At 48.6% G+C, this 12,992-nt stretch overlaps 1 protein-coding gene across 4 annotated transcripts in view; it reads left to right on the forward strand.

The window, feature by feature from the left end:
* The window catches only part of TMEM39A (transmembrane protein 39A), a 38,606-nt gene extending 29,293 nt beyond the window's left edge, over window positions 1-9,313 (forward strand). For all 4 annotated transcript variants that reach the window (XM_055002445.1, XM_055002444.1, XM_055002443.1 and 1 more), the window contains 6 exons: window positions 579-662; window positions 2,937-3,091; window positions 3,566-3,914; window positions 4,728-4,915; window positions 6,604-6,724; window positions 9,000-9,313. In XM_055002445.1, the coding sequence (XP_054858420.1) occupies window positions 579-662; window positions 2,937-3,091; window positions 3,566-3,914; window positions 4,728-4,915; window positions 6,604-6,724; window positions 9,000-9,233 (1,131 nt within the window). In that variant the 3' untranslated portion in view covers window positions 9,234-9,313. The remainder of the gene's footprint in view (window positions 1-578; window positions 663-2,936; window positions 3,092-3,565; window positions 3,915-4,727; window positions 4,916-6,603; window positions 6,725-8,999) is intronic.
* The last annotated feature ends 3,679 nt before the right edge of the window (window positions 9,314-12,992 follow it).

The following is a 12,992-nucleotide window of genomic DNA, read 5'->3' on the forward strand; positions in this document are numbered from 1 at the left end:
CACATGCTTAATATGTCCACTTCTCTTCCGTGACTCCGTTGCAGAGATGGGAATGTTCCGATGTCTCTTCCTAGTAGTTAGAACGGTCCCTCAGTGGAACAGGCTTCCTCGGGAGGTGGTGGGCTCTCCTTCTTTGGAGGTTTTAAAGCAGAGGCTTGATGGCCATCTGACAGCAATGCTGATTCTGTGAACGTAGGCAGATCATGAGAGGGAGGCCCGGAAGGGTTACACCAGTGCTTAGTTCTCGTTGCCTCTTCTTACATGTCCAGGGTGAGGCTGATCATCACTTTGGGTCAGGTAGCAATTTTCCCCAGGCCAGTTTGGCTAGGGATCCTGGAGGTGTTTTGCCATCTTCTGGGTATGGCATGGAGCAGGGGTCACTGGGGGTGTGGGGAGGGGAGGTAGCTGTGAATTTCCTGCATTGTGCAGGGGGTTGGACTAGACGACCTTGGAAGCCACTTCCAACCCTTTGATTCTTAAATCTCCCCATAAGCGCTTCCGTATGTCTGTTGCATCAGCTCAGCAGCTCCTGCCTTGCCTTAATGAAAAAAAACCCCTCTTCTTCTTTCCTCCTTCAGAATTTCCACCTAATTGATTACCACCTGGCAGCATTTATTACAGTGATGCTGGCACGGAGGCTGGTTTGGACCCTCATCTCTGAGGTAATTCTTTCAGTGTTATGTCAGCCAGAACGAGCCCCCCTGGCCATGTCAGAATGGACGAGAGTGAGTGGGTGCCAGTGTCCTGTCTTGTTAGCAATTAGGCGTGACCCTTGCAGCCGCTGGCTCAAGACGGGCTGTCGGTGCCAACGCCAGTTGGGTGGTGGGATGCCAGGCCGCTTGTGAAAAAAGGCAGTGCGGGAGGTGTGGGTTTTTAGGGTTGATCCTCTGATTCAGCTAACTTTTTTAGAAAACTGGTCAGTCTAGGGCAATGTATTGGAGCATTATTATATTTTGGAGTTTTAATGAAGTTGTGAGCACATTAGCCACCAAATTATTTTAAATAAATAAATAACATTCATGAGGAGATGCCAGGTTTCCTATACTTGGAGCAGCACAACAGGCAGAGATCATGAACAACACTTTATTTTGGGGGAGAGAGAGTAGAATCAGAGGAGGCTGCAGCACCCCTGATAGCGTTAAGCAAAGACAGCCATGGGAGACTTGCAGACAAAAAGGGGTTGGCTAGAACTCAACATTGAAACATTCCGCGGGCGCTGATCTGTGTGTCTGCTGTGCATAAGCCCTTGGGAAGGTGAACAGGGCTCTGCGTTCAAACCTCATTTGTGTGCCTGCATATAGGCGACATTTTTGGAAAGTAGAAAAGCTGGCTATGAACGCCTTAAGGAAAAACATAGTCATCATGGTGGGAAGGCTTGGAACCGTTGAGCGCTTTTCTTAGAGGTCTTATTTGAACTCTCCAGTGCAGTCAAACTCGGAGGCTCAGGCTCTTTGACATGTCAGCCGTGGCTCTTCTAAGCACTGTATCCCAGTGTGGTTTCCACTCCCATCTTCCAGGAAGCCTGGTAGTGCTTACGACTGCTTAGGGGTTCCCGTGCTGAAATACTGAAAGTACTGGCAGATGGGTAAGTGGCAAGCCTCCCTGAGCCAGGATGGAAGGGCCCGTCCTTTCCAGCTGCCCCCTGTTCTGCAGCCTCCTCACTCTCATCCCAGCACCTGGGCAGCTGGCAAAGAGAAGAGAGGGAAACCACCACCACCACCACCACCACAGCAGCTGCCGGGAGAAGTTCAAGCTGGCAATAGTTGGCGTGGTGCCAATTGTAAGCCCGTTTCTCTGTGGCCAACTTGCTGTCCTCCAGGGGCCTTGGCAGTCTCTCATACTTGAGCTCCTGTGCCTCATGTTGTGTAGAGAACAAGAAAGCAGAGGGGGAACCCCTTCCCTTCATTCCAGAGACACCAGAAATACTAAGGTTCAGCGGTGGTGGGGAGAAGCAACACCACACGCACAAAGGAATTCCGGTAATTTAGAAGCTTATAGTTACATATTTAATATGAATAACTGTATCTTATCAAGATGGGTAGCCATGTTAGTCTGTCTGTAGCAGTAGAAAAGAACAAGAGTCCAGTAGCACCTGTAAGACTTAACAACATTTTGATAAGGTAGGAGCTTTCATGAGTTTCGTGAGCTTGCTTCTTCGATCTGTGAGTCACGGAAGCTCATACCCTACCCCAAATATTGTTAGTCTTATAGGTGCTATTAGATTCTCGTTCTTTTCTACAACTATATCTTGTTGTTGTGTGTGTATGTGTGTGTGTGTGTGTGTGGGGTGTGGTAGTGCACAGAGCACACAGCAGTTAGGTGGCTCTTTTGGTTGGTGGTAAATGGGAAAATAGCTCTCCGGAAGCCGTCAAGTGAGTTCTGCTGTTCTAGTGTCTTTAAATGGTGTCTTGGGCTGCCTGCTGTCCTTCGTTTGGGGGGGGGGGGTTAGTGATGGGGAAAGTCATACTCATCCCACCTACTACCTCCTTTGAAAGCAGTCAGATTATGTTCTGGACCCCAAATTAAGCCTGATTAAGCCTATAGGAGGGCTATAGATCCTTCTCAGAATTACCAGGTGGGAGTCGTACAAGCAGGGAGGGAGAGGTCACAGCAGCTAGAGACTCGGCATGACCCAGAAATCTGAAAGCTGTCTATATCACATCATAATTCTTTACCGCTGCTTTTTAAAAAGGCCAGTTTTGGGATTTGGTATGGGAGGTGGCATTGATCTGTTGTGTGAAGCTCACTCCTCCTGAACAAGATATTACAACAGAAGCCTGGCTTTGCTTTTCTTTTGAGAGCAGTACAGTGCCCCGCATGGATATCATGCAGCCAAGCTGAACCTTGCTGAGAACTGAAGGGTTCTTCTCATTCTTTTGACCTCTGGGAGGAAAGGCAGCGGGGCTGATGACACTCTTGCGGGTTTGAATTTGCAGGCCTCGCAAGTGGGTGCTACATCCATGATTCACTGTATGGCGCTGATTCTGGCACGCCTGGTGCTGCTCACCCTGTGTGGCTGGGTGCTCTGCTGGACTCTGGTCAACCTCTTCCGTAGCCACTCTGTCCTCAACCTCCTCTTTCTCGGCTACCCGTAAGTCTTTTCCCCTTTCCTACTGTGCACGTTAGGGAAGGGGTAGGCCTAAGATCCTCCAGAAATGCCAGCTGTTGAGCAGCATAGCAGGGCAAGAGGATTGGGATGATTGATAATAACCTCAGACCTTTTTTGTTATCAAATGTGTACTCTCGCACTTTTATAGCTCGATAGGCCTGTCCATCAATTTTAATGCATGATACAAGTAATCAGGTTGATGAAGGGTTGGGGGGAAGCTTCCAGGAGAATAGGAGCGAGGACAGGAGACATCCCGTCCGGAAGGCATAGGAGATGTCAGGCTCTTTCCAGCTTCGGTCTTTTCTGCGTGGCCCCTGAAGTTAGGCAGATGCCACAGAAGTGGGAACCGTTTGAGTGTAAGGAGATCTGGGGGGCCGCTAGCGAGGTCCTTCCAGAGGCGTTTTGATCAGTTCATGGGTGGGCCCCTGTCTCACGTGTGGCCTTCCCTCCTTGCAGGTTTGGCGTCTATGTCCCGCTGTGCTGCTTCCACCAGGAGAGCAGAACTCAGCCTCTCCCCGCAGACTGTGACTATGTGGTGCAGGATCAGTTGGTGGACGCAGGCGTCTTGGGGGTCGGCAGCCTTGTGAAGCCTAAAGACTTTCTCTCTCTCCTGCGAGAGTCCCTGAAAGAACAGTTCAACAACCCTATGCCCACCCCTACGCACAGCTGCCCCTTGTCCCCCGACCTCATCCGCAATGAGGTGGAGTGCCTGAAAGCAGACTTCAACCGTCGGATCAAGGAGGTTCTCTTCAATTCCCTCTTCAGTGCCTACTATGTGGCATTCCTGCCGCTGTGCTTTGTGAAGGTAGCTGTCGTCTGACTCCTTCGCTACCGCTGCTGCCGCCACTGCCTCCACCTCCTAAATTTTGCCTGTGGATTGTTGGCACACTGGATTTCTGGTTAATTCCCCTTTTCTCTGTCTCCCCTTTGGCAGCCTGGATGGCGGAGCGTGGCTGCATCTGGAGTGCCCTAGTCTTGCTCCTGATTGGTGGATAGGTATTGCCATACGTGTAGTACCCCTGTGGTTCCCCCTACCCCACCCACCCACCCATACGCGTGGACTAACCCTGTCCACTTTCCCAGACAACCATATCATGTTTCTCTTTTTGCAGAGGTCAAATCCTGGTTTGCTAGAGAGTGAGTGAGCGTGATTGTGTTGTTTTCAGTACTAAAGTTTCAAATGGATACTTTAGGAAAATGGTGACAGTTGTGGAATTCAAAGCTGAACTCTGCAGTGATCTAGACCCCTTCTGAAGTCTCTTTCTGAACGGTTTATGTCTGAGTGTTTAGATGGAGAGATTTGGGCCTCTCACAGCCAGTCTGGTTTCTCTCCTCTTTTGCCGGATGTCACGCTCATCCTTGGCTTGCTTTGCCAATAGCCCTAGGTGCATATGCGTTTCGAAGAGCATCGTGGCTTGCAGTGAGCTGCTGAAGGAGGAGAAGTGCAGGTGTTCCATGCAGCATGCCACCCCCCGTCCAGGCGAGAGGACTCTCAGCCCCCGTGTCTGACTGGCCTTGCAATACATAGACAGCTGCATGGAGCTATGGCCGTAGGGTGCACTCTGTTCTGCTCCTGATCGCTCTGCTGCTAACCTCTCCCTCCTCCGGTTTCTTCCAGAGCACCCAGTACTATGACATGCGCTGGTCCTGTGAGCACCTCATCATGGTGTGGATCAATGCCTTCGTCATGCTCACCACACAGCTGCTTCCTCCCAAGTACTGCGACCTGCTACACAGATCGGCTGCCCACCTGGGCAAGTGGCAGAAGCTGGAACATGGCTCATACAGTAATGCCCCGCAGCACATGTGAGTGTGAGCTTGGAGCATGCTTAGTCAGGGATTGGGCTGGGTGGTGGTGGTGGTGTTCGGTCTATCCTCTATCAATCATGTGTGTTTGTGTGTGTGTATACACACACGCACACACACACATACTCTCATTAACATGGCATAAGACTACTATTTTGCATAAATGATCTTATTTTCCTTTGCAAGGTACACTGCTATCAAAATTTGGTGCACTTGTCTGGCATTATTTTCCCAAATTACATTGTCTCCTTCTGTTGTTTTATTGATAGACACGTTTTCTCATTGAGTCATTTTCCATAAGGGTGTTGTTTGTCCACACACACAGTAATCATGGGATTTGGCTATTGAGGGTGGACATAGCTGCTTTATGTCTGACTTAAATTAATTGCCAGAACAGGTCCTGTATTTACGAATCTGTATTTCTCCCTCGACCTGGATAGCCCAAGAGGGCCTGGTCTTGTCAGATCTCATGAGCTAAGCAGGGTCAGCCTTGGTTAGTAATTGGATGAGAGACCTCCACAGAAGACCAGGGTTGCAGAGACAGGCAATGGCAAACCACCTCTGTTGGTCTCTTGCCATGAAAACCCCACTAGGGGTTGCTATAAGTCAGCTATGACTTGAGGGCGCCACACACACATTTCCGCCTTTCGTGGATTCCCTGGAGTCCCTTTACAGTGATGCAGGTGCATGAATATAAAAGGTGCTCTAGGCCTGTTTCCATATCATCCTGTTAGCTAAATGCCATCTTCTAAATCACGGACATGATCACAACCTTGGAGCAGCTCAGATCTCTCTGCTGCCTCTGATTCAGTTCATGTGATGCTGGAGAGGGCAGGGCAGCTCAGCAGCAGCAAGAACGACTAAAGGAAAAGCTACAATCCAAAGCCAGGGACTTTAAACAGGTTGAAATTAAATCAAAAGAGTTTTCAGCTAAACATTAAGTAGAATTTCCTGACAGAGCAGTCCCTCAGTGGAACAGGCTTCCTCGGAAGGTGGTAGGCTCTCCTTGTTTGGAGGTTTTTAAGCAGAGGCCTAGATGGCCATCTGACAGCGATGCTTATTCTGCAAAGGGCAGGAAGGGTTATATCGGTGCTTCGTTCTCGGGCCCCGGTCTTCCACGTCCAGGGTAATGCCAATCTCCACTTTGGGGTCAGGAAGCAATTATCCCCAGGCCAGTTTGTCTAGGGATCCTGACAGTGTTTTGCCATCTTCTGGGCATGGAGCAGGGGTCACTGGGGGTGTGGGGAGAAGGTAGTTATGAATTTTCTGCATTGTGCAAGGGGTTGGACTAGCTGACCCTGGAGATCCCTTCCACCCTGTGATTCTATGATTCTAAACTCTCTTGTGTACCTGTATGCCATGGGTGGATAGAGTGGCTTTGAATGGCTTGGAAGAATTTTAGAAACAATCACACAAGACATTTTCTGCTTTGGGGCCTGATAATGACATACTTTGTAAACCGCTCTGAGTGGGCATTAAGTTGTCCTGAAGGGCGGTATATAAATCGAATGTTGTTGTTGTTATAAAAGAGAGTAGCAAACATGCCTCAAACGGAAGGGTGAGGTGTCAGTACTGAAAAATCCATCTGATTGCCACGTGCCTTACCTCTGAAGGTAGAGGCACAGAGGGCAGGGCTTGTGGGGCAGATCTTAAGACAGGCTAGACAAAACTTTCTCCTTCCTTCGCAGCTGGTCAGAGAACACAATATGGCCCCAGGGAGTGCTGGTGCGGCACAGCCGGTGTCTGTACAAAGCGGTCGGGCCTTACAATGTAGCAGTGCCTTCCGATGTCTCCCATGCCCGCTTTTATGTAAGTACCATGGGTGGATGGGGAAGCAGTTGGGATCTGGGATTTCAGTGTGTCTCCACTAGGTCAGATTGTGTTTGCTTATCCCTGCCTGGCCGTCACTTCCTGGTGGCTCCTTTTCTCCCCGTCCTTCTGAGCTGCAGCTGTTTAGGAGTGTTTCACTCGATAAACACTTAAAAGCAGGTAGTTGCTTTTATTTTATGCAGACTTAGGACGTAGATAGAGCCTGTCTCTTATTGGAATAAAATATGGCCGGCTAGAGAATTATTTATTTAATGTCATTTATAGTCCGCCTTTCTCACTCAGACTCAAGGTGGATTACATAGTGTGAGATTAGTACAATCACTATCAAGGACATTTCCATAAACAATGTCATAGGATTTTACAAAGATATAGCATTAGCAAGGGCCTAATACAAAGCTGAAGAAATGCTGAAACAGAACGTAATCAGTTCTAGGACTGACTTAGATAACATGAAGCACAGGTAGTATATGGGAGTACATATTCAAAGCAACAATTAATATGCAAGGCAACGCAGTGGTGAAGTCTATGGTCCCTAACCCATTAGCGAAGCATCTGAGAGCCGCTTCCTACAATACTTCCCTCCTATCCGAGTAAAAAGCCTTTTTGGAATGCAAACACATTTCCACTGTATTCTTGAGTGAGAATGTGCCAATCCTCTGAATAAAATTTTAAAAGCTGAAAAGAGTGTGGCCCGTTTAAGATTTATTCTCTCATGAAGTCACGACCTTCAGGAGCTCTCTCTACAATAGTTTTGGCTAGTCAAGTGGGCTTCAGCAGTGACTATAATTTGGAAGTTTAAAAAAACAAACGGTTGGTTGCAGAGCTGCTGTAGCACGGTGGTTTGGCTGCGAATCAGCACTCTAGTGGTTCACATCCCACTGCCGCCATGAGCTCAGTAGGTGGCCTTGGGTCAGCCTGTACTCTCAGCCCCAGCTGCGTTGTGGGGATAATAACAACACTAACTTGTTCACCACTTTGAATGAGGCACTAATCTGTCTAGAAGAGTGGTATATAAGCACAGTTATTATTATTGTTGTTGTTGTTATTGTGCCACATAAACATGGCATCTAGAACTGGCATAAACTTCAGCCTCCTGTAAATCTTTAATTTTGTTTTAAAGGGCTCTTGAAGTTTGTTTAAACTTCAGGGGTCCCCTGCCTCTACCTTCCTTGCGGCAAGTAGAATGTAAATTTGCCCAATTTTATTCATTTTGTATCCAGTCCACCCTCTAAGGACTTCAGAGCAGGACACACAACAGCCCTGCATAGTAGGTTAGGCTGAGAGAAACTGAGGCAGTGAGTGTCACTCAAGCTGCTCAATGCCATGTGTGGCTTTGAACCCACAAGTCGAATAAATTTTTTAAATTAAAAAAACAAGCATCTTGCTCCATTTGTTCAATGAGCATGGCCCCGTACGGGGGGCTGCCTTCAGCTTTTCTTGATGAAAGTTGTCTTAAGGCTAGCATGCAAGGGCACACACCCTGACCTGGATAGCCCAGGTGAGCCTGATCTCATCAGATCTCTGAAGCTAAGCAGGGTCAGCCATGGTTAGTGATTGGATGGGAGACTTCTGGCGAAGACCAGGGTTGCGGAGGCAGGCAATGTGGCAAACCACCTCAGTTAGTCTCTTGCCATGAAAACCCCACCAGGGGTCGCCATAAGTCAGCTGTGACTTGAGGCATTCTCCTCCACCACCACCACCACCACAAGGGGGCACACAGCCCTACTGCCCGGGCCCCACTTTTCCTTGGAGACAGACCCCTTCCTGGCTGAGCGTGTGTTCCCTGGGCTGGGCTAGCCAGGCTGGGCAAAGGCACACTGAGGAATGCTCTCAGGGGCAGCCGCCATATGCAGGCAGGCTTGTTCTTTGGGACTCGTTCAAGATCATGCCAGGCTGAGGACTTTCTCACTTTTCCCCCTCCAAGTTTAGAAGTCATTAAATTTCAAGATCGCAGGAGGTTCCTTTAATGATACCATTCTCTTTGTCCTCTGGAGGAACCATCCTCTCAGCGTCCTTCCTCCAATGGAAGAGCCACTTAAGTTGCAGGGAGCATCCTTAGGCTAGAGGAAAGCTTCACATTTGGGATTTGAATATTTTAATAAATGAATACCTTAATAAGCTTTGCTCAGTGGAGCGGTAGGATCCGCCCCTTTGTTTCTAAATAGACGTGCTTGCCTCATGGCTCCTGTTGCCACTGTCCATCTTGAAGAGCTGGCTCCTCGGTTGAACTAATGGCGCTTTCTTTCCTCCGCAGTTCCTCTTCCACCGTCCATTACGGCTCCTCAACCTGCTCATCCTCATAGAGGGCAGCATGGTTTGCTACCAGCTCTACTCCCTTTTGCGCTCCGAGAAGTGGAACCACACCCTCTCCGTGGCCCTGATCCTCTTCTGCAACTATTATGTCTTATTTAAACTCCTGCGGGACCGGATAGTGTTGGGCAGGGCGTATTCGTATCCTCTCAACAGCTATGGGTTAAAAGTCCATTAATCATTGGAGGAAGGGGAAGGCTATTTTCATACAGTTCTATTTTTTTTCCTTGCAACTGTTTATAAATATTTAAAAAAATATTTTATATTTTGTATACTACTGGTTTTTTGTGGGGTGGGGAAGGGCCAAGTGGCAATTAAATGTCGCTTTATAAACATGGTGTTATTTTATATCAAGCAATCGTGTATATACTGCATATCTACATATATTGATGTGAAGCAAGAGCCCTGTATGTGTGGTTACTCCATGTGTTTTGAATGCACAATATGAGCTCCCTGGTTTCCCTCCTTCTGCTGGAGACCACAGGAGCCAAGTAAGAACCTGCCTTCGAGTATCAAAGTGTGAGATATCCAGGCACGGGCCCACGCCGCTGCAGAAGAAAATGAAATGTGTTCAGTATTTTTGCTCTGACTGGCAGGTTCACTTAATAATAACAACATTCGATTTATATACCGCCCTTCAGGACAACTTAATGCCCACTCAGAGCAGTTTACAGAGTATGCCATTATTATCCCCACAAAACACCCTGTGAGGTGGGTAGAGCTGGAAGAGCTCCAGAGAACTGTGACTAGCCCAAGGCCACCCAGCTGGCTTCAAGTGGAGGAGTGGGGAATCAAACCTGGTTCTCCAGATTAGAGTCCCGCGCTCTTAACCACTACACCAAACTGGCTCTCAGGTTAACTCTCATGTCAACATAACCTGGCATGTCAGGTTGACATGTGGCTGCCATTCTGATTCAGCGTGGGTTTCACGGATGGGAAAGGTGTGTGCGCACAACGTGGGGAGGTGATTTTAAGTGACAAGCAACTGGAAGGGAAATGAAGCAGCTCCCCGCCCTCATTCACACTCACTTGTGGGTTCATAGGCTGCTTTTTATTTAAAACCGTGTTTACATACATTGCGTGAATGCTTCGAGTGTTAGGTGCTGGTCCTGTTTTTGCATGCTGTGGCATACAACCAGGATGCACAAGTGTCCACTTCCCCCTTATGAAGTAATGCCCCATCTATAGCAGTAGGTAACACAGTGCATTTGTAGCTACAGGTTTACTGTATAGAGTTGGGCCACAGCATTAGGACAGATTTTTGCCCTCACCCCAAAGGCCCTGCCTTTTCCTCATAGGAATTAGGAGAAATTAAAACGACGAGTTCTGGATCAAGACAGGGTTGAGAGTGAACCAGTGCCCCGGGGGGGGGGGGCAGGTTCCAGATTCTCTGTGTTCTATTGGAGCCTAACAGAAATCAGTGTGGGAGTTGAATTTATCTTGGAAGTACCAGAATGTTGGCAACTGACTTATCCAGACACCTAATTAAGGACTACCCAGGTATCCCATTATAATTGACCATCTAGAACAGAAGCATAATAAAAAATCAGTGTTCCATAGAAACCAGCAGTCTTGCACGGTGGGTTTCCTGCCTGCTTCGCAGTCACTGACTTCTGCTCCAGCTTCTTGGTGTCATTTCTTCGAGGAGGCAATAGATTTGAACCCAAGGAATTCCTGGGATGTTCCCAGTGGATGAGTTTGGCTCTAGACTTCTCCACAAGAATGACCTTAGGCTGCTTCTCCTGCAGCTGGTGCAGTTGAGCACCAATTCTGAAAGATCTAGAGGGGCATCCAAGATATTCTCATAGGGCAAAGCACCAACAGAGGTCATCCTTTTTGCAGAACTGTTCAAAGACAGGCTCAGAGGTGGTGTATTTTACAGTGCAGGTGTGTGTGTGCGTGTGTTGGGGGGAGCCAAAAACCTCCACTCTCACCTCTCCAGCAGGAGTCGTTAAAAATTCCCTTGCACTGATCTCTCACAAGTTATGTCAAAGGAGCTAGCACCATCCTCAGGATCAGACAGAAGGGGGAAAAACCTAGTGTTTGCCTGGTCCTGAAGGCTGGGGTAACAAAAATCCCAGGTTTAGCGTTTGACTACGACCAGTCTGTGAACTACAGAGCAACTTGATGCTCCCTTTTAAAAGACAGCAAAAGCCTCTGCAGCCTTGGGCTAATGGAATTTGCCACGAGGAACACAGCTTCTGCGTGGCCTAGTGTAACCTTTGGCCTAAACACTGAAGTGTGGGTCAGGCCCATAAGCCTGACTTGCTTGCCATTCCTTTTGAGGAGAAAGCTCAAGAGTTTAGTGGAAGCCAGAGGGGAAGGGGTTTTTTAAGGCTACTTTTCCTTTAAAAAAAATCTGTTCCCGAATCCTGGCTGTTCCCACTAGAACTGAGAGAGCAGGTGCCCCCCAGTCAGAGACACCAATGTGGACTCTGATGGAGCGAAAGGGAGACGGATCCTTCAGGTGGTGCTTTATTCTGAGACGCCAGGAGGTCTGATGACCTGGCTGGAGGTCTTCCCTGCTGAGAGGTGCCCTCCTGTCAATGGAGACTGGGATGTTGGGGCTGACCTGTGGTGGTTCCTTCTGTCTGCTGGCTCTGGGAAGAGTGACGGTGAGCCTGCTTTTGCAATGGGCTACAACCCCATCAAGGTGATCCCTGGGTTGGGGTAGTCCTTTTACTATCCTTTCTGTTGCTGTTCCTAATTAGCTTCCTTGTGACTTTTAAACTTATTTTTTCCTCTGAGCAGATATTTTTAACTGCTTAGGCTCATTAGAGGCTGTGTGTGTGTGGGGGGGGGGTGCTTCTCCCCTCTTGTAGAAAGCTCTGGCTCTGCCCCTCTTAACCATAAGCCACCTGGGGATGCTCAGTGACCACTGCCAAGGACGAAGCAACCATCCTCTTCTTCAGAGTCCCTGACTCTGCAAACTAGACTATACGGAACCAGAGTCTATTTTCCTGTATTCACCACTTCTAGCCCTGGGCAGTGGAACTGTTGGAAGGTCGATCGGATGAAAGAAGAACTTACATCTTTGTGCTTTACATAATGTCTTCTGCTAAATGAAGCCCAGCTAACTTATTTTCCCCATCGCTTTACTGCAGAAGGCTGGGAGCCCACCTGTTGTCTGATCCAGGCTCGGAACAAGGCCCATGCTCACCAATAATACTACAGCATCAGATACTCACATAATCTAGTAGGATGGAAATCCTCCTATGAAGCTTTGCAGAACTGCTGTTTAACATCTATACGCACCCCCTCGCTGATGACACCCAACTATATCTGTTGATGGATGGCCAGCCTGGATCGGCCCTGGCTGCCCTGGAGCATGCTTTTGCTGTGGCTGGATGGTTGAGGCAGAGTCAGCTGAAGTTGAACCCCTTGAAGATGGAGATCCTGTATATGGGTCGTGAGGGCGTGGATTTGGGACCCGAGCTCCCTACTCTCGATGGGGTGGTGCTTACACCAGCACTGAGGGTTAGGTGTCTGGGGGTGATCCTGGATGCCTCCTTAAAAATGGAGGCCCAGGTCGCAGCAGTTGCCAGGTCTTTCTTCCATCTTCGGCAGACCAGGCAGCTTGCTCCCTATCTTTCAACCTGTGACCTAACTACAGTGGTCCAAGCAATGGTCACCTCTAGGCTAGACTACTGTAACGCACTCTACACAGGGCTTCCCTTGAACTTGATCTGGCGATTGAAACTAGTCCAAAATGCAGTGCCACGAGTCATCTCCAGAGTGCCATCTTCTGTACATATAACACCGGTATTGCACCAGCTGCATTGGCTACCGGTGGAGTACCGAATCAGTTTCAAGGTTTTGGTATTGACCTATAAAGCCCTATGTGGACTAGGACCAATGTATCTGTGGGACCGTCTCTCCCTATATGAGCCCCGGAGGACGCTTCGATCCAGCGATAAACAGCTGTTAACAGTGTCAA

This window comes from Eublepharis macularius, chromosome 18, assembly GCF_028583425.1.
Source record: "Eublepharis macularius isolate TG4126 chromosome 18, MPM_Emac_v1.0, whole genome shotgun sequence".
Lineage (NCBI taxonomy): Eukaryota > Metazoa > Chordata > Lepidosauria > Squamata > Eublepharidae > Eublepharis > Eublepharis macularius.